The 25,735-nt window shown below is 47.0% G+C and overlaps 1 protein-coding gene across 2 annotated transcripts in view; it reads right to left on the bottom strand.

Annotated features, from left to right (window-relative positions):
• Positions 1 to 212: 212 nt before the first annotated feature.
• Positions 213 to 25,735, bottom strand: part of Sh3rf1 (SH3 domain containing ring finger 1) — a 161,151-nt gene continuing 135,628 nt past the window's right edge. For both annotated transcript variants that reach the window (XM_059244219.1, XM_059244220.1), the window contains 5 exons: positions 24,959 to 25,129; positions 20,657 to 20,916; positions 18,939 to 19,297; positions 9,329 to 9,681; positions 213 to 855 (listed from right to left, as the gene is read on the bottom strand). In XM_059244219.1, coding sequence (XP_059100202.1) covers positions 687 to 855; positions 9,329 to 9,681; positions 18,939 to 19,297; positions 20,657 to 20,916; positions 24,959 to 25,129 — 1,312 coding nt within the window. In that variant the 3' untranslated portion in view covers positions 213 to 686. The remainder of the gene's footprint in view (positions 856 to 9,328; positions 9,682 to 18,938; positions 19,298 to 20,656; positions 20,917 to 24,958; positions 25,130 to 25,735) is intronic.

Raw genomic sequence — 25,735 nt, 5'->3', positions numbered from 1 at the left:
GGAAAAACCCACGAAATGAAACCGAGGATTAGGTCTTCGGGTTGGTTTTCTGATCAAAGCAGACAGATGGGACCGGAGCTACTGTCTCCCCGCCCCAGGTCCTTGCTGGTATGATTCGGTTGTCTGTTTGGAAAACTGGCATTTTTGTCTAAAAGAAGCAAAATATAACCAGGGGAGGGGGGAGGGCAGCGAGCAGGGCGGGGGGGGGGGGGGAGATGCATTCTACGTCAAAAGAATCTCTTGCTCTCAGTAGGAGAGAATCCAGCTTCTCCTTAGCCATCATTTCATAAATTAATAATTTTTTTTAAAAAAATCATAATCCAAAGAATTTGCTATTACAAGAAAGTTCAAGTTTTAAAAAAGCAAATAAATTAGTTAAGCCTTGTAAACAATTGTCCATTTTAGTTATACATCTTTAAAAAAAAAAAAAAAGACATTTCTCTGTATAGTTCATCAGACAGTACAAGGCACACTTTACACATCAGAACCCAGAGGGGCGGGGCCCACGCAGGCGCCGCCGTCACCCTGCCCGCTGGGGCAACCAGGCCGGGGCTCTGGAGTCACGTGCCCATCCTCTGCTCAGCTCTCGAAGATCTGGAAGTCCACAGATGTGCTCTCTCTATGACACTGCGTTGTGCTCTTTAGTCAGGTGATAGGATGTTACCCTTTCTCGGCGTGGAGTCTCCTCAGATGTTTTCCACAAAGCTCCCCGGGAAAAGGCCGGTCTTCCCATTTCTTTGTAACGTGCCTTTGAACCAGCCATCTTCGCGTTTTTTATGAACGAACACAATATCTCCTTCTTTGAGTTCAAGTTCCGCCTCACTCTGAGGCGGGTAGGAAACCACCACCCTGTGCCTACAAAAGAGAAAGTAGACTATTCAGATCAGCAATAAAAATGATGGGCCACCATCCGTCTTCAGTGCCAACAGGATCTACACACAAATTTACAAGGGTTCATGAAACTCCAAATACAGCAAATCTCTGTTTAGCAGACTTGGGATTAACGAAGACTGAGTCTCAGTATTCGTTTTAATCCACTAGTGATGGCCTGGTTGGTGTGGTTGAGTTGCCTACACAGGTAAAGAACATTTTTGTCTGCTTCTAGTATTTGTATCTTGGCCATACCAGAGGCTATGTTTCATATGGATTCTTAAGAGGGGAACCACTTCTGTCCCACCCTCTACTCCAGGAAGAGATGAGTAGATTAGATTTTGGAGCTCATAAGAGCTCTGTCTTGCTTCCTACAGGCTGTATGGGCTCTGTTCTGCCTTCACACTATGAGTCCCCGGGAGAGGTGGGGTGTCAGGTCTGTTGCCTGGGGGTCGACCTAGACAGATGCCCCTGTCTCCTTACACTGAGTTAGATATCCAGAAGGCAACGGTTCTGAGGAAGCTTGCCTGCCTTACATAGCCGAGTCCCCTGTTGAGAAGAAGGTCCCAAGGTCCACACAGAGAGTAGAGAACTGTGGGTTCAAATTTTGTCTGCCATCATCAGCAACGATGCTGCCATCCCAGTCTCCATCAATCCCAATCTATTTGCTTGTCCTTGGTTCTCAACTCAGATGATGAGTGGAAGGAGGTGTAGCTTAAACACCCAGCAGCCTTGTGGATTAGCATCACCTCACCTACCCTCCTGCCCCGTGCCTCACTCTCTAGTGCAGGGTTATGGTTAGTTAGCAGCTAAGGAAGTGAGGTGGAGGAGACTTTGGGGTTCCTTTGCCCCCCCAAGTCTTTTCTCTACTAGACATTATCTTCCTCCTTGCTCCTGCTTTTCCCAGTTAGAGTGGGTGGTGGTGATGTACCGTAGCCATCTTCCAGTCGACCTTGTCTCTGCTCCTCTCACCTTCCACAGCCTCCTTCTACAGTGCATAGGGATGGCCTGTGACAGTGTGATTTCAGAGGCTAGGAAAGATGGGGAGAACCAGGCGGCATGAATGAGGGCTGCCGGACACCCCGAATGAGGGCACCACATGAGGATCTGAAGCTTCTTCCCCAAATGAGTCAACAGTAACACAAAGGAGCCGCCTTAAAAAAAAAAAAAAAAATGGGACCCTCTGGGCCCGGGCGAGCATCTTTATAGCCTGGCTCCTCCTCCAATCCCCACCCCGTAACAACCAGAATCTACCCACAGTAGGAAAGATCACAGCAAATGGTCTTTTTTTTTTTTTCACCAAAGCTAAATAGCTAGCCAACAATTACTCAGCTCCCTGGGCACAGGGACCGACTGACCCTCCCAGATCTGCAGCTAAAGCACAGCACCGGGCTGGTTTACCCTTTCCAAGAGAGGTTCATCCAACCCAGACAGGAGGGTTTATAGATGAGGTCAACCAAACGCAGAGCAGGGGGAGAGGCGAGGAGGCCCCGTGGGTGAAGGGGGATGGACACAGTCTTTATGGTCACTTAGAGCACCTTTACTTTGAGCCAGTTAACACGGTCTCAGTTTCCACCCCTGGGGACTGGGACTACAATGACTTAGGCAATGGATTTCACAAGCGGCATGATGAGATTTTTAAGAGTGATGTCCTAAGTACGGCGGCGGCACGTATAGTTCATGCCCAGAATGTCAGCTTCTACTTCAAGCATGTGGCTTATTCAAGGGGATACAAGGGGTCTGGAGGGGAATTTTAAGTCACAGGCCAGCCCATAACTAACAAATGAACTCAGGCCACAAGCTAAAGAACATCTCGACGCTGAGAGTTCACACACTTTAGAATGACATAGGGTTTTGGAATCCTTTCGCTGACATCTTTAAAAGCAAGCTCACAACTTCATTGTGGGCTGATCTAAAGGAAGGACCCAGATGTGATTTCTCAGGTCTGATGCCAACAGGCTAAGAATCCACATAAAAAGCAATGATGTAGTTGCCATTTGGGGCGAGTTAAAATTTAAGCAAAGCTTTGCAGTTCTGGAAGGGAACAGACCACTGACTGAAAGCATGTTCCGAGTCCGTCTCTCACGAGATACGTTTCTGACTGACAGTCTGCGTGCGGCTTTAAGGTAAAATGGAACAAAAATAGTTTGAAACACTCGAAGTGAATTAGATTAATATTTGCATTTTATAAAAATGCACTAAACCAATTTTGTCAGAAAGCTCAGAACTAGAATGGCTGCTGGGCTAAGAACATCATCTTCCTGCCAAGTTCCCAGTGGGAGCAAATTTTCATTGCTAAGTTATAGACCTCGAGGGGGCAGGGCGGAGTGAGAAACCCTGCTCATAATGGAAACTGTGACACAGTCTTCATCACGTGAGGACTGCCAGGTGCAGGCAGTGACAGACTCCACTGAGAAGCCTTCCAGCTCAGCCCTTGGCCTGGAGCCTCGTGAGGTTGGTTTGCACTGAGACTTCTCACACAGACCCAGAAAAGCCAAATGCTGGCAGGGTAGCCCAGTGAGCTCAGGCACCCAAAAGCTCTGTGAAGCAGAGTGTTTACAGAGACCAGCAAACAGATGCACGCACAACACAGCTGGGAAGGCCTACATCTGCTGCCCCCACCCTCTGTATGGCTGGATTTACCCTTGCCTTTGTGGGAAGAGGGATCCTGGGCACTTCTGAACATCCTGAACCAAAGCCGTGTTCTGCACACCTTCCGTGGCACCTGCTGAGCTACCTCCAAAACCTGCAACCCAATCTGTCCTCCTCACCATCCTGGTTGGCGACTTCGCTATGTTCCGCTCCCTGCGTCTCGCACCATATTTCTTCCTTGTCCCCCAATCCATTCCACACGCAACGCAAAGATTTATACGGAGTGACTCTGCCTGTAGGTACCCATTGTGAAAAACCATTAACGGGATCTCACTGTCTGTAAGGTTAATCCTCGCACTGCGACACAAAGCCCTCAGCGATCTGGCCTTAATCCTGCTTTAGAGCTATAGGCGCCATTGACACCACACACATTCCCAGCACTCCCTGAAGCCGGACTATGTCTTCTCTTCAAATATAGCCTCCCTTCTCCTGCCCCACGTACTGGCTCACGCAGCTCCTTGCACTGGGAATTTCTTTGACGATATCTCTGTCCATCCACGCCCCATCAATCTCTCAAGATCTGGCTCCAAATCTCCCCCGTGAAACCGCTGGCCCCATACCTGGAAGTAATTTCACGCTTGACTAGATCCCGGAGGACCCCATGTATATTTCTCATGGCCCTTAGCTCAGTCCACACTGGATTTTTACCATCTGTGTTCCTGTGTTCCCGTCTCATTTGTTCTCTACTTGTGGGGTGATGCCAAGTTCGGTCTATCCGCCTCACGCTACCAAGAGCAGAACATACGACGACGATTCTTATTCAGCCCATCGAACGATTAAGAGATCTAATAACACAGCAAGCATTTAAAAAAAAAATGTACGATGTTCTTTAAAAAACAAATGGAATTCTGAGGTATGCCACAACACGGAGGAATCCTGACAGCACGATGCTCAGAGAAATGAGCCACACAAATAAGGAAAGCTATTCTTCCTTATCACACAGATAAGGAAGCATCACATAGAAAGCAAGCAGAATGGTTTCTTCAGGAGCTGCAGGATGGGGGAAGAAACACGGACATGTGAAGGATACAGTTTCAGTGTGAGATGAAGACAAATTTCTAGAGACAGACAGTGATGAATGACCAATGTAAAGGTACTCCACACATAGGATTTTACTTTTAAATAGTGGTACATTTTAACTATATTTTATTTTTCTTTTTATTGAAAATAGATTCTATTCTCACCTACTACATTCTGATTATAGCCCCCCCCCCATCATTCCAGTTCCTCCCCACCTCCCCTCTCATTCGGACCCACCCCTTTCTGCATCTCATTAGAAAAGATCAAGCTTCTAAGGGATAATAAAACAATATAACAAAATAAAATACAATAAGATAAAACAAAAACTATCATACTGGAGTTGGACAAGATAAACCAATAGGAGGAAAAGAGTCCAGGAGAAGGCACAAGAATCAGAGACCCCCTTTGTTCACACACTCAGGAATCCCATAAAAAAACTAAACTGGAAGCCATGAAATATATGTAGAGGACCTGGTGCAGACCCGTGCAGGCCCTGCGAGTTCATGTGAGCTTTGCTCAGTTGATTTAGAGGGCCTTGTTCTCCTGGCATCCTCCGACCCCTCTTACACTCTTCCTGCCTCCTCTTCTGCAGCGTTCCCTGAGCCCAGGGGGAGGGATGTGATGGAGACATCACATTTAGGACTGAGTGTTCCAGGATCTCTCACTCTCTGCCTTATGTCTGGCTGTGGGTTAACTCTATTTTACACAATTTAAAAAAAATGAGATAAATCAATGACTACAAATAATAGAAATATTAGTTTTAAAAAAGGGAGAGACACAGAGGGAGTGAAAGAATGCAGGATAGCAGGGGTAGGTTACGTTTACATATGTGTGAGAAAGAAGGAGAGAGGTGGGGGGAGAAGGAGGGGAGGGCTGCTGGGTATTCTGGTGGTTGGAAAGTACATCGGTCCCGTGAACAAAGTACACCAGGTGTGGCTTGTCTTAGCTCTAAACGGGCTTCCACCTCTGCGTGGCTAGGACAGGCACAAGGGTGGAGCTGGAGAAACAGACTCTTGTTGTTGTATGAAGAAGACACACCTACAGACATGCCAAACTTCCGGTTTGGGCCATCCCATCTGGAGCAGACACCGGCAACCTTCTGTTAGTACAGAATTTTCTATTCTTTCTTTCTTTTTTTTTTTTTTCTGCCTCCATTGGCTGTCTGTAGTTCACATGTTGTCATTTCTAATGTCCCCTCACATGACTGCAGCGAGTCCCCCTGTGACTCTGAGAGGTACTCACTCTATCTATCAACCTGGTCTGGGTGAGGAACCATTTACTGCTTCCTGCCCGTTGTCACAGCGATCTGATATCCAATTAAGTATTTTACTGGCAAAACCACCCTAGCTGGCTTTGGATCATGTGCAAAGTCCAAATAAATTATGTCCATTGCTTCACCCCGTGGGCTCATTGTCACTGACTCAAAGAAATTAATCATGCTGGTTAAGCCCGACTGCCTTTCTGTAAATCTACCACTATCCAATTTGTATGTTTCTAAGAACGCTAGTTTAATCCCTGATCAAAGACCATGGGTTCTTTCCCAATTTGAGGTATGTGGTTATTGCTTTAATCCCTACACTTAAAAATACACACAGGTAAAAGTAAGCCATTGTGACACAATTCCGTAAGCCATCTGTGCATGGGTGTATGCGTGTGTGTGTGTGTGTGTGTGTGTGTGTGTGTGTGTGAAGTCACATGTACTTTCATTTTCCATCTCTTCTGAAATATTTTATTTCTACTTTCACTTTGCAATTTCCTAATTATGTTTCCTCCATCCTCTAAAGTAGAGCCTGAACATATTTGTTCTACTCTGTGTGCTGTGGTCAACTACACATCCTCTGCCTCCAGGACACCATTCTATTTCTTGCTGGCTTTCTGCAGTGGTCTCTCTCATGAGCACAAAAGAATCCCTTTGTTCCCCAGGAGACTTTCTCTCAGCTGACACCAAGACCTGTCAACACACATCAAGGTTCATCCTTCCTTATTATGAGACCACGCCCCTTCATGTCATGTGACAGCTCGGCTGCCTCAGCCCTCGCCCCCCCCCCTTTTATTTTTAATCGCTCTCCCAGCGATTTATGAAATAGGGCCATGGTGGGAGAGGGGACTTTCCACTTGTTCCTGCGGATGAACGTGGGCTCATTCTGTCCTAGCAATACACCCCAAAACACGTTCTCATGAAAGTCCCACAGGACGAACCCAGGGCTGGCGCATTTTGCCAGGGCTGGTGTGTACCCTATGAATGAAGGGACAAAACACTTCACGTGCTTTCTGAATCACACTTCCTCCATTTGAGGCTCTAAGTACTTCTCCTTGTGTTGAAAGTTTTGAAATAGGCAAACAGGTAATCCTTAAATGACACGCTGGCTATGGCTCTATTAACCCAAACCCTCCATTCCCCGTGGACAACAGACCACTTTCCCATTGTTTTTACAGTCAGGCAGACTTAAGCATCCAGGCTCAATAAATACCATCGCCAGCATTGTGGGAAGGCAAAGGGCTACGGAAAGTTGCTGGGGATGGCTATTACATTTAATATTCCATTGAGCATATGGATTATGAAAATATAAAGTTGGACCGAAATCTTTCCTAAGGACCCCCTTCCCTCTCCTAAAAATCGAAACGGCTATATGAAAACCTGCCAGAGATTTCCAGAGCGCCCGTTCCATCTGTCCCGTCATTAAATTCTTCATGTTCCCTATCTGATGGGCCTCCCTCGATCCCGAAACACTATCACCTGTCTAGTTAGCAGCTCTCCTTTCAGATGGCCTAAAAGGCCTAGCCCGCTGTCAGAAAGCGCTTTTTAAGAGGAAAGAATGGGAATACAGAAGCCACAGAGACTGAGGACATCTGGCGATTGAAAAGGAATGCATAATGGGGGCGGCAATGAGGCCGAGGTGGCCAGCCGAGGCCTAGGGAGAATGTGGGCAAAGGGAACCATCATTCCAAATAGGCATGCAGATTCCACAAAGGATGGGGGGGGGGGAGTGAATAAAGAGCCTCAGGGTGTGAGGGAAAACTGCAGATCAAGGTCTGGAGGGAGAGAGGGAGCCTCTGTGACTGAAAGTGAATACACAAGTTAACTAACTGGACTAGCTCCAGGGACAGGAGGCAGCGGCAGAATTCTGCAGGGGAAAGGCTCACTCCAGAATCAGAGCACGAGAGTGAAGCTGGGACTCACGGAGATCACAACGGATAAGGAGAACACACAGAAGGATCTGTGTGTAGGGGGAGGCACATTTTTAGGGTAATGTGTCATTTCAAAACTGGCTTTATGTCAGTCAGAGCTACAGAAAATTATTTTCCCTCTTTATGAAAATGCATGATAAAGTGTACTTTATAAACACAGGTTGTTGGATGTTTATTCTCCACTTTTATTTATAGTTTACTCTTAATTGAAAATGTGCCACGGAATCATGAGGCGTCAATACGGATGCTTATACAGTTCCAAAGGAAAAGTGAATTTCAGTGATTCTGTTATTATTACTATTATTTAAAGATTTATGTGTATGTGTGTGTGAATGTGTATGGGTGTGTGTACCTGAGTGCAGGTACCCGAAGAGGTGAGAGGCATCAATTGCTCTGGGGCTGGGGCTGAACTTTGGGTCCTCTGCAAGAAAAGTGCATGCTTCCAACTGCTGGGCCATCTCTCCAGCCTAAATCCTTTGAAATGATAACATTTCACGTAAAATTTCCAATCCACAGTACAGAGTCAGGCACGGTGGTGCACCCCAATAGTGCTAGCTAGCTGCTTGGCAGGCTGAGGTGGAGGCTGTTTGAATTCAGGAGTTTGAGACCAGCCAGGGCAACATAAGGAGACATCATCACTACATGTTAAAGGTCCCACTATCACCAACTCTGCAACACAGGGAGTGTCAACCACAGGGAACACCTCTAAAAACTAGAAATTGGTTAATCTTATAAAATTCAAGTCCAGAGAGAATGAAGTGTACAGAAACAATTAAACAGATGATGAGCCTTAAATGTTTACATTACATGCAAACAACTGTAATTTGAACACACTGCATGACGTTTCCTTCGGTAGTGAGCAGCAGTTAACGCTCCAGCTTTTATAATCCTGGTAGATAGGTATCTTATTAAGTATATTTTCTTCCCTAACACATGCCTAGACCCCCATAGCTGCATGAAACAGAATTCCCACTTGTAAGCACTGTTCAAAGCCAAAATCACTAAAAGAATGTTCATCATTCTGAATGTAGGAACCAAGAGAGCCATCTGAACCTACACTGTGTTATTCTGGCTCAGGAGACAGGAAAAGCATTCTCTGGGTGGCAGGAGGGTCCGGGTGCTTTACCTCCAGCAGGTAGTGGTGTAAGATCTTAATAGACACAAAGGATTTCAGCGGTTCTCAACCTGTGGGTTTCGACCCCTTTGGCAAACTGCCACCTCCAAAAATGTTTACATTATGATTTATAACAGTAGCAAAATTACAGATATGAAGTAGCAATGAAAATTTATACTGGGGGGGGTGTCACAACATAAGGAACCATATTAAAGGGCCGCAGCATCAGGAAGGTTGAGAACCATTGGATGAGACAGTGATTGACAGACGTCATGTGGCTATGACTCTGGAGCCACTAACTGGAAAGTGGGGGGATATGCGGTGTATTGGTAAGTCATGAAAGAGTCCAGTTGGACGATTTGCTGTTGCAAGCAGGAAAAGAAAGCCCGGGCTTGAACGTCATTATCAATTTGGCTCGAAATTTTAGGACGTTGTAGAAAATTATCTTCTAGACCTTCTCTCTGAGAGAGGAGCGGGACTCACCTTTCACAAACAACAGGCCTGGCCTCATTCATGACGGGACCCAGGGAGGAGCAGGCCTGCCGAGGTGGCGGAGCGATGGGCACTGCCGAGTCCAGGGAGCTGGCCTTGCGGTGGAAAGCATCTTGGGCTAAGGCTGCCGTCCCGGAGACCACTGGGCCATCTCCATCAGTGGAGCAGGAGCCCGCCCGGCCGTGGACGCCCCCTAGCGGCAACTCGGGACCCATGGCTCCCTGCAAGGGCACCTCCCCGGCACCCAGCTCCATGTCTAGGGTAGGTGACGCTGGAGGGGAGACTCGGGGCTTGCGTTTGGTCGAGGCGCCAGAGAGGAGCTTCAGTAGACCTTTTTTTTCTTTCTGGAAAAAAAGAAACACGGATATTATTAGTTGGAGATCAGCCGTTCTGTTGCTCCTGTAATCGCCAGCGGGCTCCGACTTGTTGATTGCGTTACGGTCACTCATTGCCTTCTTCCGGGCAGTCTTTGTGTGAAGTTAGCCTGACCTTTTGTTACTACTTCTTCCCTTTCTACTTGCCTACTTCTGTTTGTGTTGGGCATTCTCTTGTTCATTGCTATCTTCTACGGGGGCAGCAAGAAAAACCGATTAAAAAGATGTAAAACCATTTTTTTTTTTTTAAACCAATTTGTACAAGCAGCCAACAAGTCAGAAGAGCCGGTCCATCCCTACACCGCTGGTGGTAGAAAGAGAACCAAGAACTACAAGCTGTCCTCTGACATCCACTCAGGCACTGTGGAGCGAGAGCACGCACTAAACTCCATCAATGGACTAATCACAGCGCAAACAGATACCGCAGAGTAAAGTGGCAATGTCAGATTATGAGCTCAATTCCTTGAAACACTGCCTTGTCCTCTGACGACTGTTCCGTGAGCCCACTGTGTACTGAGTCAATAGAAGCCTGACAACACCCGACTCCACATCAACACGTTTGAGCCTTATCGTTCTCGGGAAGGATGCCCTGATCCGAGTCAAGGGCTAGGGCACTTCTTACATGTCAGCACCTTGCCTGAGTTTAACCAGCCACAGGGACAGAAGCCAAACTATTCCTACTGTGAAGGTGCTTCCTTGATTGCAAACCCAGAAACAAGAGCACAAAATTTTAAGGCTAAGCCTCAGTGCACGAGTATCTTCATGGTTTTAATTTTTTTTTTTTTTTTTTTTTGGTCTTGCAAACAAATGCACAGATAAAGCCCCACCCCCTCAACAGCCTCATGCTCTTAAAACCAGATTCGGAATCTGTCTCTTGACACTTTCCTTTGTGGCTCTACAAAGAAAGCCAGATGTTGAGCTAAGTACTTTATTCTCAAAATCTGCCGCTGTCCTTTCCAGTCATCAGGTGTAACGCCGCCGCCGTCATCATCAGATCTCTGAGATTGTTTTACTAAGATGTCAACGATGCAATTAAGTCCTTTGAGTAGCAACACTGCCTGAAAATGACATGTGTCACCGAGAAGTATTTCTTTAGAACTAAAGCCCACTAACAGAGATACGGAGCAAGGGCTCAAAAGGAGAGCTCTAACAGCGAGGAATTCTTCTTGGTAATCTGAGTTAGTCAGATCCGATAAAAAATCCCCTTGGGGACTGAATCTCCATCTTCAATAACACGATTCCACTAGAGACAGAACGGCAGAAAACAGGAGGAGCCGGGAGCAGCCATTTATCTGACCATGCACAAAGATCTCCGAGAAACCGCACAGTCTCCCATTATAAACACTGCTCAGAGTGTGCGGTACTCCATGGGCTGGAAACAGGAAAAGCAAAGCGTGGGAGGGGCCAGAGTCATCTGTCTTCCGGCCTTCTTGGCCTGGGCTACAGGTGAGCAGAGCCAGGGCACCTCCTTACCCCTCCCCCACACGGAGGAAGAGCCAGGGCACCTCCTTGCCCCTCCCCCACACGGAGGAAGAGCCAGGGCACCTCCTTGCCCCTCCCCCACACGGAGGAAGAGCCAGGGCACCTCCTTGCCCCTCCCCCACACGGAGGAAGAGACCCTTGCATCTTTCATCTGATCTCAACTCATCTCGCGGGGTTTTGCTTCATTCTCTTATTTGGATGTCACATTTTCTGAGGATCAACAAGGCACCTTCCAAGAAATGACCCCACAGACTTGCACCACCTGCTCGGGTGTGGTGACAGTATTGTGCATGCCTCTGTAGCTCACTTACTGCCTGGGACAGGGTACGGCACCACGGGGGTGAAGAGACCCAAGAAAATATTGCAAGGGGGTAAGATATTGAGTGTCAGGGCAGAAGGTTCTGGGTTTCCCGAATCCAGAAGAAATAAAACAGTGATCCGTGAAGCAACCTGGCCGCCAGTTCTGTGGTAACACTTCTTTGTGGGGCATCTGTGCTGGGAAAGGGCAGGATGTCTGATAGCTTCGACTTCTAAGGTTGTCAGATGCAGCCTCCAGCTACTCCTCTCATGGTATGAGAAATCACAGTCTAATCCCCGGACCCCACAGATTGGCTGAGAACATCAAGTCCACTGATAAATTACAACCTCAGCAAGCCCCAGCTAAAGATGCTGCTTGGAAGCTCGGATCTGGGCACTCAAAAGAGCATCAGATAAGTGGCCTGCGCTCAGGGAGCAGCTTCTAAAGTGATTAAGAAGAAGGATGACTTGCTTCATTGAAAATGATTAAACGCATTAAACACAACTTGCGTTAATGACTTCTAAGGGATGCGTTATCATCATCAACCAATGCCGACTACCCATGGAGCAGAAGGCAGAGGATTAGGTATCGTGGTGGGGTGTAGAAGGGAGGGGGTGAGGGTGCTATTTATATCATATTCCAATGCTGTATTAGAAGAACAATGTGCCACTTGAGAGAAATAACTTTGCAAGTTCAGACACACTTATTATCCAAGGGCATCTTTGTTTATTTCAAAATCCAACAGCACAAATGAAGGACATTCATAGTCTACATTTTGGTAAAGTGATCTAGAAGAAATAAGTTTAGCATATATGAAAAATGGAGCATATCTTTCCTGAGGAACCTCAATAACTCATCTCCCGGAGGGGCTTGCCTAGAAGCCATTGCCAGATGAAACGATGTATTCAGAATCATTTCAGATACAATGATCTAAAATAGTATCGATATTTAAAAAAAAAAAAAAACGATCTGGATGCAAAACCAATCAGCCGATGACCAGAGTTACTTTTATATTCGAAATATTTTCTAGCTGGATTTGCTGATACACTCCTAAAATTCCAGCTCCTTGGGAGAATGATACAGGAAGATCCCACATAGGAGGCTGGCCTGTTAAGTGAGCCTCAAAACAAAAATGGACTGAGCTCTGGGGAAAGCGGCTTGGATAGTAAAGAGCTGGTCACACAGGCACAGGACTCTGAGAGGAGTCCTCTGAACTTCTGTAAAAACCTGAGCAAGGTGGTCTGGGAAGGTGGGGACGGCTGGCTCTCCAAAGCTGAGGGTCAACCTAGGCCTATCATTAAGGGCTGTGCCCATCAGAGATCCAGAGACCGAATCTCAAAAACAAGGTGGATGCCTCTTAAGGAGCAACACTGGAGACTGATACCTGGCCTTCGCCTACTTATACCAGTGTGCCCATGCGCGCGCGCACACACACACACACACACACACACACACACACACACACACACACACACCAATGCATAGGAAACAAAAGCAAGCCTAGAAGTCAATAGGGCACTTTCCTGACGTGTGAGAAGTGCTGGGTCAATCAATCCCTATTACACATGAAGCATAGGGGGCGGGCAGACAGACAAAACCAGAGATCTACCATCCATTTAATTCCTACCACTAGATATATAATAAAAGATGAGTACAGTACAGGGAGCATGAAATCTGGGCTTTATCCCAAGCAACATATTCAATGTTTTAAGCAACTCAAAATTAACAACATGTCCTTTCTCTCTTTCCTTCCTTCCTTCCTTCCTTCCTTCCTTCCTTCCTTCCTCTTAAGGTACATGGAGAAATTAGCAAGAGTCTTCCTGGTCCCACAGGTCAACAATTCATACACCAGTTTTCTAATATGCAAGAGTCATGGTCCTCAGGTAGGGAATCTCAAAAAATAAAAATAAAATTAAGCCATGTGGTTAAAAAATAATCACTCATACTTTGAGAAGATATTTCTGAGTGTCCAACACGAAGCAGGTAATGTGCTCAGTTCTGGGAGAGTGACGTGTCTAGGACAGTTCCTTCCTGACGGCGACATGCATGGCTGCATAAGAGCTCCTCCACCCGAGACCCAAGCAGGGGTAAGTCTAGAGTGCTGTGGGGGACATGGCAGGGCAGGAGAGGTTTCTTGAAGGAAGCTTCCTGAAATTCTAGGGATGATGAAACACCACCAGGTTCAAGAGTCTTGTTAAATGCTATCAGGGGGATTTCCATATTTAGTCTTCACGGTGACCTGATGAGGTAGGAATTAATTATTCCCATTGCCTGAAGCTCTGAAAGCCTGCCTGAAATCACCATGCTAGCCAGGGGTAGGAATGAGATTCTACTCTGCAGAATGATAGTAATAGATGCCCCCCTCTTTCTCTCTCTGTGTGTCTCTTTCTCTTTCTGTCTCTGTCTCTCTCTCTCTCTTTCCCTCCCTCCCCCCACTCCCATCCTGTTTCCCACACCTCCCTGCTGAACTCTGTACAGGCAGGCATTCTGAAGACCAGATCTAGATTCCCAGCTCTCAGCAAGAGCAGAGACAGTGGACATGGCCATTTATAGATCCCTAAGAAAGTTCCATGACAAAGCAGGCAGATGAGCTTGTTTTGGACAGCAAAACAGAACTGGAAAAGAATGAAATTTGTCCGAGCAGAGAAAATAAGGAGGAAAGAGGACAGAGGAGCAGACAAAAGTGACAGGGTCCTCTATGTGAGGATTACAGGAAAGGCCTTCAAACCGAAGTGGGGATCAGGGTGCCTGAGGTCCCCCTAAGGGAGACAATCACCAGGAACTAGAAGCTTGAGGGACCCGAGGCCCTAAATGGTGGCTGTGTGCTCACTGGGGACAATGTCTGGACACTGGGGCTATAGCTCAGTTGGTGGGAGTTCTTGCAGTGTGGACACGAGGACCTGAGTTAGAATCCCCAGCACACAGGCAAAAAGCTGGGTATGGCTGTGCACGGCCTCATCGTTTGAGGATGGAGACAGTTGAACCCAAGATGAGTGTCCAGACAAAGCTGTCAGACTGGTGACTACCGTGGAAATTAGGAGTACCGTGGACAGAGGAATAACAATCACAGGCCGGGACTTCAAACAGGGAATAACGGAGACGATATTTGAAAATACAATTCAGGAGCTTAGCATCAAATAAATATGTCAGAGCCGGCCAGGGCTTTGACCTCAGAACAAAATACAGCATCCTGTTTCCCTGAGATTTGGTGGGAGAGGACTCGCAGATACATTGCTAAACAGAGGAACGGCCCCAGTTAGGGGAGTTCCAGCAGACACGTCCACACGTGAGTCACGCTGAAGTGCACCAATGGCAGCCCCACTGACAATCTGGGTCCCGAGAGCCGTCCCCTCCCCAGGGCAGCAGGCATGCCACGCCATCATTGAAGCACACCTCACACACTGCCTGGCGGATGGTGGTGACCCAGACAGACAGGGAAAGACATGACCAGAGGGCACCACAAACACCCAGAGCTCTGCCCCAAGTCTCAACCTCAACTCCCGTGTCTCCATCTCCCATTCACTTCGCCTTGGACTTCCCTACAGATTAACCCCACCGAAAGCAGAGCCAATCGCCACTTCAAACCTAATTCCGATCAACTGGGGGGTGGGGGTTAAGGAGAAACCAGACAGAAGGGGGAAGGCAGACATTTGGAGGACTTAGAAGAAAGTGTTCCCCCTGAGAAGCTTGTGATAAAGTTGAAAAGGACCGATCTTAAAAAGTTTAAAGAAAACATATGCATAGCCTGAAGTTCAAAAGGGAAAACGTTGGAAGAGGAATGGGGGGGGACCCTCAAAATGAAATCCTGCCATTGCAAATCATCCTGCAGATGAAAATGGAGAGCCTCTAAAAGGACCTGGTGGGAGCCCCCAAGGTGTGGCATAATGGGTTCAAAAAAAATCTTAAAGGCCACGTACAAAAAGATCAAGAGGCAGGCCCATCCGTCATAAAGAACGGAGCCTGGCCCCCAGTGATGCAAGAAGGCTCACAATCAGAATGAGCTGAGACTTTCCAAAATTCTAAGGGGGGAAAAAAAATTAAAAGGCTATGTTAAGGTTACATTTGAAACAAAAAGAACACAGACCTCCTGTCTGGGGTGAACAGTGGCTCTTAGGTGGGAGGAAGAAAGGGGAGGTTAATATATGCACCGGAAGGGGAGAGCGAACCCTGGCATGGAGGAACGGAAGAGGTCCGAGCCGATTCACCTCCACACACAGAGAAAATTAACAGTTGAAGTGCAAACTAATAATTTTGGAGCAATTTGGGTGAATCTGGAATCAGGGTCAATTCAATAGGGAAAGATGGGTACGTTCGGCTTTTTCCAGAAGTTTTTTGTTTTTTTTTTTTTTTTTTTGCGGCGGGATGGGGGTTCCTCTGTGGTCGACAGATGACAGACACCAGGGAAATCGGGTTCCCTGCTTGGCGTTCTTAGCTTCATTAATAAAAGAATTTAAGAACTGGCTTAACAGAAGCCTGAAGACAGCTATACTAGAGATGAAAAGATAAACACAGGCAGACCAGCCCGAGCCCTAAAAAGCCACACCTCTAAGATTGCTGGATTGTAAGTCAGACATGGTGGACAAGTAGCTACCAGGCAGGGAGGGAGGGTTTAGGGAAAGGGTAAGGAAGCCCGAAGCATCAGAGGAAGCAGACTTGGGAAGAGACAGAAAAAAGAAAGAGGAAAAGCTGGACCTTTGCAAGTTAGAAAGGGCAACAAGACCCAGCCTAACCCCATAGCAACCTCACCGCGGATTGTAGGGACTGCACTGGGGGCGGGAATTCTGGGAAGGAAAGTACAGCATCTCACTAAAGGAATTCCATCTAACTCTTTATCATGACCACCTTCCTAGGGGCGGTCTCTCCTTTCTAGGGGTGATCCCTTGACACCATGCAGGCTAAAGATTCTATTTCTTGACCAGGAAGCCTTTCCTTCCTTCCTTCCTTCCTTCCTTCCTTCCTTCCTTCCTTCCTTCCTTCCTTTCTTTTAATGGGTCTTCATAGCTGCTCTAAGGCAATAAGACCATCTGGGAGATTGATGGATGGCATTAAAGGAAAGATTTACGAGCGCTTTCAGGCAGAAATGGGGTTCTACGGAAGGGGCTCTTCCAGAAGACGTCACCACCAACAAACAACAGCAGAAGTGTTGGGGCAAGGACTGGACCTCAGGTGGCTCCTGGTGACATCTCTTGTGATATGACCAAGTCGGCCATGCTTCAGTCCTGAGGAGTCATGATTTTGTAAGTGATGCTAACCACGGAGTTACTGAACTAATGCCACCAGAGGTGTCTACGGTGAATTCGGAGCAGGGTTAAGAAGGGAAAGCCGAAATCTGCGACAAGAGTTAAAAATGAAAACCCGAGAGAGTACAGTTTCAATCCCGAAAACACCTCAGGGCACCGCGTAAAACAGTGATCTCTAAAGGCTCTTAAAAATGAAGGGAGGGCCTGGGGAGACAGATGTGTGCTCGATGAACTTCTGCTGAGTCAAGAACTGACTGCAGAGGGCAAGAAAACCATCTGGAAGTGGGGCACTCGGAATCACTGGTATGTCCAAGAAGAGAGGTCAATGGCCATTTTTCACTGATGGGAAGTCAAAGGGATGACACTTCATGTCATATTCAAGTGGCTACTGAAACAAATCACTGCAAACTTTGGGGGTGGGGAAGGAAAACCAGATCCTCAAATCCAGATGTTGCAGGGAGGTCTCCCATGTGGACAAGGAGAGGGAAGAGCCTGCTTCCTGGCCTCTGTTTCTTGGCCTTCTAGCTCCTGGAAGCCTCCTGCACCCCATGGCTTGTGTTGTATACCCAATGTCATTCCCCCTGTGTTTTACCCATCTCCATCTCAAGTGCCCTGACCCTCTGTCCCCTTTCAGGAAGACTCCTGTAGCAAACATTGGGTCTACCCAAAAGGATAAGCCCTCATCTATTCCCTCATCTGCAAAGTCCTTTGTGTTGGTAAGGAAACAGTAAGAGTGGATCCTGGGACCAGGAGGAGGATGTCTTTAAGGGCCATTATTATGCTCGCCCCGGGGACCTGTCAATGAATTCTATTAATGCACCCAAGAGCCCCTGTTCTAAGCAACCGAGGACACTGTGCCCAGGTTCAAATTATTAAAGTGAGTCTTTGAAAATATAAAGTTGGACGTGTCGGTTTGAGTACAAGTTTAACATAGTTAATTATAAACACTGAGCAGATACTGATCTTTTTTAAAGTTCATGTTAATAGTTAATTAAATATTAACTTGTCAGCAGGCTATAAAGTTTATTTCCTTATAAAGTTCTATTTACAGGCTCCTCTGGCCACTTAAGGAGAGACATACATTACCACTGAGCCAGGTGGCTCAGAGCCCTGGTCCATAGCTTTAAGGGAAATGCATGGAGTCCTGAGCAAAAAGTCAAAGCTGAGGTACAGACATCTAGACTTTATCCACGATTAATCACTACTCTTTTTTGTTTGTTTGTTTGTTTGTTTTGTTTTGGTTTTGGTTTTTCGAGACAGGTTTTCTCTGTGTAGTTTTGGTGCCTGTCCTGGAGCTCGCTCTGTAGACCAGGCTGGCCTCAAACTCACAGAGATCCACCTGCCTCTGCCTCCCAAGTGCTGGGATTAAAGGCGTGCGCTGCCACCACCCAGCTCACTATCAGTTTTATTCTCTTGCACAACCACAGGGAAGTCTTTCAAAACAGCTTCCCATTGTATTTATTGGGAGCCAACTCCCAAAGGAGAGATGACTTCTCCCCTATATTTCAGGTCCTATCTCTCAAGGGACCCTGCTGATTTATGGTTGAAAGTACTAAAGAGACAATAAATTTGCAAATAATTTTATTTATTTTTAGTTGTGTGTGTGTGTGTGTGTGTGTGTGTGTATTTGTGCACAGGAGTGCAGTGCCAATCAGATTCCCTGGAACTGGCATTACAGGCAGTTGTGAGCCACCTGATGTGAGCACTAGGAACTGAACTCGGGTCCTATGCAAGTGCAGTAATGCTCTCACGCTGCTAACCACTGAGCCACCTCTCCAACCCGGCAAACAACATTTTTGATGGACAGTTTCCAACCTCTCATCGATGAAAACACTTTTAAATAGGGAGCTGTCCACAAGCAAGAACACTGGACGGGAAAATGTGAGGACAGCGGGAAGATGGAAGAGTAAGTGAAGAAATGCCTCGCAGAGGCAAGCAAGCTGCAAGGCGAGGTGGACTAAACCCTATCACTGTGGTCTCCCTATTACCCAGCAGGGGGCCCGCCAACTTGAGGGTTATCAACATGTTGAGGAACACAAGATCTAGACACGAGGTTGGGACAGTGGCTGGGTTCCTGCACCACTGCATTCCTGGCACGTGGCCCACGCGCTTGCCCAAGGTAAGACCCGACACGCTGTGGAACCAAGAGTCCCGTCCTTGGCGCGTGACTTCAGGACGTCACGGAGCAGAGAAAGAGGGGCACTCACCTTACTGTCCTTGTCTGGCTTCACAGCTGAGCTGTTCCCACACGCCGAGGCGGCACCGTCAGGAGACGTGGGGAGTCCAGGGAGGATGGCCACCGTTCGACCACTGGGCTCGGTCTCCAGAGCGGCAGTGGTCATGTTGGGGGAGGCCAGAGAAGCCCCCGCAGCGCAGGCCAGGGGAGCATTGGTGCGGTTGACCCCGATAGCAGCAACGTGGGCAGCAGGACCCGCCAGTGGAGGCAGGGCTTGGGAGGCCAGTGAATGGTGGGGCAGGCCCACGGACGCAGGACCGAGGCAGGCGGCATTCTGGACCTGGATGGGTGTCACTGCTGCTGTGGGGCGTTCCTGGTTGTGTGCCGTGACTACGGGTGACGGGAGGGAACACAGAGAGGGTCAAGGGCCCAACGTAAACACTGCTTACCAAAATGTGAGTCGTTTATTTCACTGTGTCAGACCACAGTGAGAGGCGGCTACTGCTATTTGCTGCAGTAAAGAGCGGATGGAGCGCGGAGACTGACGTTCTTAGACCCTAGCTGGATCCCTAGATAATACTTTTCCTTCCAGGCGAGCAGTTGAGGCTGCTGAGGACTCGGAAAGATGCGCTATCACCACCCCCAAGGCCCCTCAGTCATGAACAATCATCTTCGGCAGCGTTAGAGACACTGGGCCAGTTTCCGATGGCTCTCCATGGCAACCAACAAACCAAACAGCGTCTTAAGTCCTTATTATGCATCCTCCCTCCCTCTCCCTCTCTCTCTCTCTCTCCCTCTCTCTCTCTCTCTCTCTCTCTCTCTCTCTCTCTCTCTCTCTCTCTCTCTCTCTCTCTCTAACTAGCCATTTTTCTGCGTGTTCTTTCTGATAGAATCCACGTGTTCTTAGTTTACTCCATTATGGCTACCCAAGACTCTCGGTAGGTTTTTCAGTGCTACAGAATGGAGAAAGGCACGTGAATGCCTATTGAGTCCAAAATAGACTTGTGGCTAAATTCATCAAAAATAACCAGCACACGGCTCAGCGGAGAATCGCGCAGCAGTCACACAGCTAGGAACCGTGAGCTTGGAGACAAGATCTTGACTAGGAACGTCATGTTTCCAGTCCCACACTACTCACATTCTTAGGATCAGCCTCGTCCTTTTTAGAACTGAGATCTATCCATTTTGAACTAATGGGCAGGGCGTGCTGAGCCCAAGCAAACGGTTATAAAGCGCCTGGTACGGTGTAGACTTAAGATGCCCCTCGAAAGGCCTCAGGTGTTGAAGGCTCGGTCAGAAGCTGTGGGGTACTGAGAGATGATTGGCTCACGAGGCGCTGACTTCATCAGTGGGCTACTAGGAAGTGGGCCTGGTTAGAATAAGCAGGTCACTGAGGCATCTCTCAGGATGGTCTATCTTGTCCTGGTCCTTTCCTTGTGCTTCGTGTCCGACACAAAGATGGCGTCTCTGCCCCACCAAACCCTCTCTCCCATTATGTCCTGCTTCACCACAGATCTCCAATGACAGGGTCTGGCAACCACCGAAACAGTCCCTCCTGTTTGATTACTTCTGTCATGGGTATCTGTCACAGTGACGAAGAAGCACTGATGATAAGGTGTGCGAGCTTCTATCTCCAAACGGCAGCACTTATTCTAAATTCATCCCTGTTTTTCTCAACACCTGCCCCGAGTGACCTGCTCAGACGGATAAGCCCTTTCCTCGTGTGTTCCAGTCCCATCTCCCTCTTACCTGTCCTCACAGCATTGCGGGCCTGGTTGACGGTCATCTGGCCGGTCATGTGCAGCAGGACCTTGGCCTGAGGACTCGTCTGGATGTGTGCTGCCGACACCACAGCTGTGGGGACCACGCTGGGGTTCCCAGCCACGCCATTTCCTTGGAGCTTCTGGGTAGACGCTCCCGCAGCAGAAGGGCTGACCATAGTCACCCCCCGGCTCGCCTGGCCCGCAGTAGACATAGGGACTTTAGCTTGGGAGACGTTTGTCACCGTCCTGTTGAGATAGAAGTGGACGGAAAAACCCAATCCGTCAGCCAAGTGGGAGACAGAACAATTAACGCAAGAAACACGACTCAGAGCTTTAAAGACAGAACATTTTAAAAAATGAATGGCGTTATTTTTCCAAGGTTTTCAGAAGAGCATATTCAAAGGAACGATGGTCTTGGAATCACTCTGCGTCACCAAACCACACGTCACACTCTGCCTAAGAACAGCTACTAGGGTTGGCTTCTCATTTTGTGGTCACTCAGCTCCACTGAATTTCAAGACCCTGAATTTTCCTGCTTCACTCTGAGCAAGACCCAGCATTTGCATCACACCTATCCTCCTTTGACTGTCTCAACTTGCGTCTAACATAGTACACAAGTGCCCGTGTACACACTGATACACACACACACACACACACACACACACACACACACACATACACACAGTCTCAACCTGCCTCTAACATAGTACACAAGTGCCCGTGTACACACTGATACACACACACACACACACACACACACACACATACACACAGTCTCAACCTGCCTCTAACATAGTACACAAGTGCCCGTGTACACACTGATACACACACACACACACACACACACACATACACACAGTCTCAACCTGCCTCTAACATAGTACACAAGTGCCCGTGTACACACTGATACACACACACACACACACACACACACACACATACACACAGTCTCAACCTGCCTCTAACATAGTACACAAGTGCCCGTGTACACACTGATACACACACACACACACACACACACAGTCTCAACCTGCCTCTAACATAGTACACAAGTGCCCGTGTACACACTGATACACACACAGAGTCTCAACCTGCCTCTAACATAGTACACAAGTGCCCGTGTACACACTGATGCACACACTGATACACACACTGATACACACACACACAGTCTCAACCTGCCTCTAACATAGTACATAAGTGCCCGTGTACACACTAATACACACACACACACACACACACACACACACACACAGTCTCAACCTGCCTCTAACATAGTACACAAGTGCCCGTGTACACACTGATACACACACTGATACACACACACACAGAGTCTCAACCTGCCTCTAACATAGTACACAAGTGCCCGTGTACACACTGACTGATACTGATACACACACACACACACACACACACACTCTCCACACTATGCACACAATTGGAATGGCCCTTTGATCTTTTCCTGTTGATGTAGCTCAAATCTCAAGTTCAAGATCCAGCACGGATCCAATCATTTCAAGAAGCTAGCCGAAAGTTCAAGTTAAGATCTAATTGCGTCCTGTAGATTGCTTCCTTCTTGCTGGCTTTATACTCCATAAAGTGATGACAGCTTGACTCTTGATTACCGAAGATGGTATGGCTTGATTCTAATTTTTTGAGAATTTCGTACACACATACAACATGCTTCGCTCAAACTCCCTCCAACTCCTCTCCCTGTCTTTCCTGTCCCAACTTCAGGTGCTGCTGCTGCTGTTTGTTTAAATCCACAGAGTCCACTTGGTGTTCCTATTATGAGCATGGGTGCAGGACCACCTGGAGCACGGACAGCCCTCTCAGGGGCTGTACCCCTGAACAAAACGGACTCTCCCTATCTAGCAGCCATCAGCTGCCAATAGCTCCTCAGCTAGGGCTGGGGTGTCATGAGCCCCTTGCCCAGCCCATCCATGCTGGGACTGGGGCCGGCTTGAGCTTCTGCACACAGTCACAGAGCTGCTGTGAGTTCATGTATGCAAGCCCTGTCTTGCTCCACACATACTGCTCTGCCGTAGACAACCACTCCCAACATAAAAATTCTGTGGAATCCAGGCCAGTGCACAAGGGCTCTTTTCCACCTTTCCAAAGTTTTCTCAGCTACAGCAATGTGGTCAGTTCCAAACATTTACTTACTAGTTGAGTTTAATCGAGTATAGAGGACTTTTTGTGTAATGCACGTTTTCAAATATTCTCAACTAATTTAAATGGCAATTCTGTGTCTAGAAACTTTATAATTAATCTACAATTAATACTTCATTAACTGGAGCATCCTTCCCCAATGGTGAATTACAGAGCATCTGCTATAAGCAAGTATTTCTCCAGATTAAATGCGCACAGACTTTTAACAATTTATTTTAGAATCTTGCAAAAAATGTGATCCTTTGTTAATTTCCTTATTATTGCTTATTATATTTCTCTTGTTTAATACATATATATGTGTATTTCTATGTATTGATATATACATACAAATAGATATATAAATATAAATATTTGCACCAGGAAGGTTGCCATTTTCTGGATGTGTCAGATCCTGAATGTATATTTTAACATGTACAGAAAAGAAGATTTATATTGATTAAAAATTTGCAAGTCAAATTAAAGCTAACATTCTGTCACCATCTGCAACAACAGTGATTTTCATTTGATTAGGCTGCTGGCCAGCCTATAAATCAAGGACAACAGCTGACGAACATGTCAGTTCATTAAGCCATTTGTTTAAAAAATCAGGAGGTTGGAGGCATGATTTAACACAGTTAGACCTGGATTGCTTATCAAGCGTCAGTGATCAAAATCTGGGGCAGTGTTAATTTCATTATAGGTTATTTCTTTCAGCTTTCAGGGCTGCTTTCTTCAGTGACCAGAAGGTGCGCCACTTAAAAATCAGAGTTATGTAAATATGTGTGCATGTGTACATGCATGTATGCCTGAATGCAATACACATGTCGGGTTTCTGAACCTGAGTGACATCTTGGGGCAGATTATTCCTTTATGAGGATTATCAACTTGATACAGCCTACAGGCATCTATCTGAGAGGAGAGCCTAAGATGAAGAATTGCCTGGACCAATTGGCCTTGGACATACGTGTGGGGAGTTTTATCTGTTTTGTTAATTGAGGCCCAGACCACTGTGGGCAGACTCTTGTCCTGGGCATGTGGTGCTGAACTGTATGAAAAGATAGCTAAACTTACACCTGTCTACAAGCCAGCCAGCAGGAGCCATCATGGTACCTGCCAGACTTCCTTGGCTGTGAAATCGGTTCCCTGGTTGGTGTAACGCTGTGTGGAATAGCAATCGGGCCTGCCTTCACGTTCCTGCCTTGACTTTCCTCCATGATGAACTGTGACTTGAAGCTGGAAGCCAAAAATAAACCTTCCCCGATAATTTGCTTTCGGTCAGAGTATTTTATCCCAACAACAGAAAGGATGGGAGAGGCTATCAGGGGGCTGGCTATCCCGCATATTGCAGGATTCAGCAGCATCCCTTGTCTCCACCCACTAAATGCCAGGAGGACCCCATATCATCAACTGCAAGACTCAAAAATATGCCCTGGTATTGGCAAATAACTCTTGAGGAGCAAAACTCTCTTCATTTAAAATTCACTTATGCCATATTTAAGGAATTTTTATTTTCTGCATTACACAGAATAATTGCCAGAATTCAAAGGTAATTAATAAGTTAATGAAATAAAGGCAGACCTACCCAGTGTGGGTTTGAGCACTTCTTTATGATGTGATCTCAGGCAATGTGATTTAGTCTCCCTGTGCCTCAATTTTCCCATTTATTAAGTGGGGGGGGGGGGATGATAAAAAAGCAATTACATGAGTGAATTAAAGACCAAGAGTCAATCAATAATGTAGTGTTTAGAAATGTGTCTGTCTGGTATAGAGAGCTGACGCTGCACAGACGTGTAAGCATTAATAATATAGCCTTTGTTCATTTGAATACTATGCCTTTTATTTCGTTAGTAGAAAAAAATACTGAAAATGGCACAGTTGAGCTTTTTCACATATAAATTAAAGCAAAGAGATTATACCCCAGAAACCTATAATTTCAACACATATCCGCATGAAAAGTGAGCTAAGAATCTTGGTATCAGAAGGAATTTTAGCAGATATGGATATGGATTTTTTACAAACTTTGGCTATGTAACAGGTAATTATAATGCGAGCAGGGCTCTGAATAGGCTGAAAAAGCCTGGGAACGAACAAAGAGCCTCTATCTGGAACTTAGAAAACCACTGATTCGACTTCATACCTTGTGACTGGTGCCACGTAGTTGCCGGGGAAAACACCTATCTTGCTGGTGTGCATCGACGTCCCTTTGAACCAGCCATCCTGGCACCGCTCGAATACCAAAAACATCTCCCCTTTTCTCAACTCTAGTTCGTCTTCTTTCCGGGGAGTGTATGGGTAGATAGCAATATATCTAGAACAGGGGGGAAAAAAAAAGATCTTAAGCTGACAGACAAACCCTAAGATCTCCAAACCTTTGCTTGGAGTAAGTTCCTGAGCGTCTTATGCAGAAGTATACAGGATGTAAAATCTTAACCTGCAAGTAGCCTTGGCAAATCTCCATGGAAAGAGGTTTCGCTGTCTGCACTTTAAACGCAGGCAGAGGCCTTCCTGATTAAGAGTGTTCCTCCCAGGTGTGGGAATGATTATCTCGCCAAATGGTGTATGTGTGCTAGGAAAGAATTAATGCAGCTTCCAAGGGTGCCTACCTAGTGCTGTGGATTAGGACCCCATTGGGGAAACTGAGCTCTTGAAATGGCACTTGTTAGCCTTGGGAATGAGCTCCAGATGAGGACATACGGCATAAAATCCCACTGGGCAACACAATATGTTGCACGCTGAACCCAGAGGCTTAGGTGCACCTGCATTTCTGAGCTCCGCCATGAAGCCGATTGTACTGGAGAAAGCAAAGGAACGGAAAGTCTAGGTCGCAGAGAACACAAAACAGCTGCCCAGAGCGAGGTGCCTGTCCACACAGAGAGGGGCCAGGCAGGCAGCTGACCCACAGAGCTGCCCGTGC

The sequence above is a fragment of the Peromyscus eremicus genome, chromosome 17 (genome assembly GCF_949786415.1).
Source record: "Peromyscus eremicus chromosome 17, PerEre_H2_v1, whole genome shotgun sequence".
In the NCBI taxonomy this organism is placed as follows: Eukaryota; Metazoa; Chordata; class Mammalia; order Rodentia; family Cricetidae; genus Peromyscus; species Peromyscus eremicus.
This window is presented reverse-complemented; position numbering and strand designations above follow the sequence as displayed.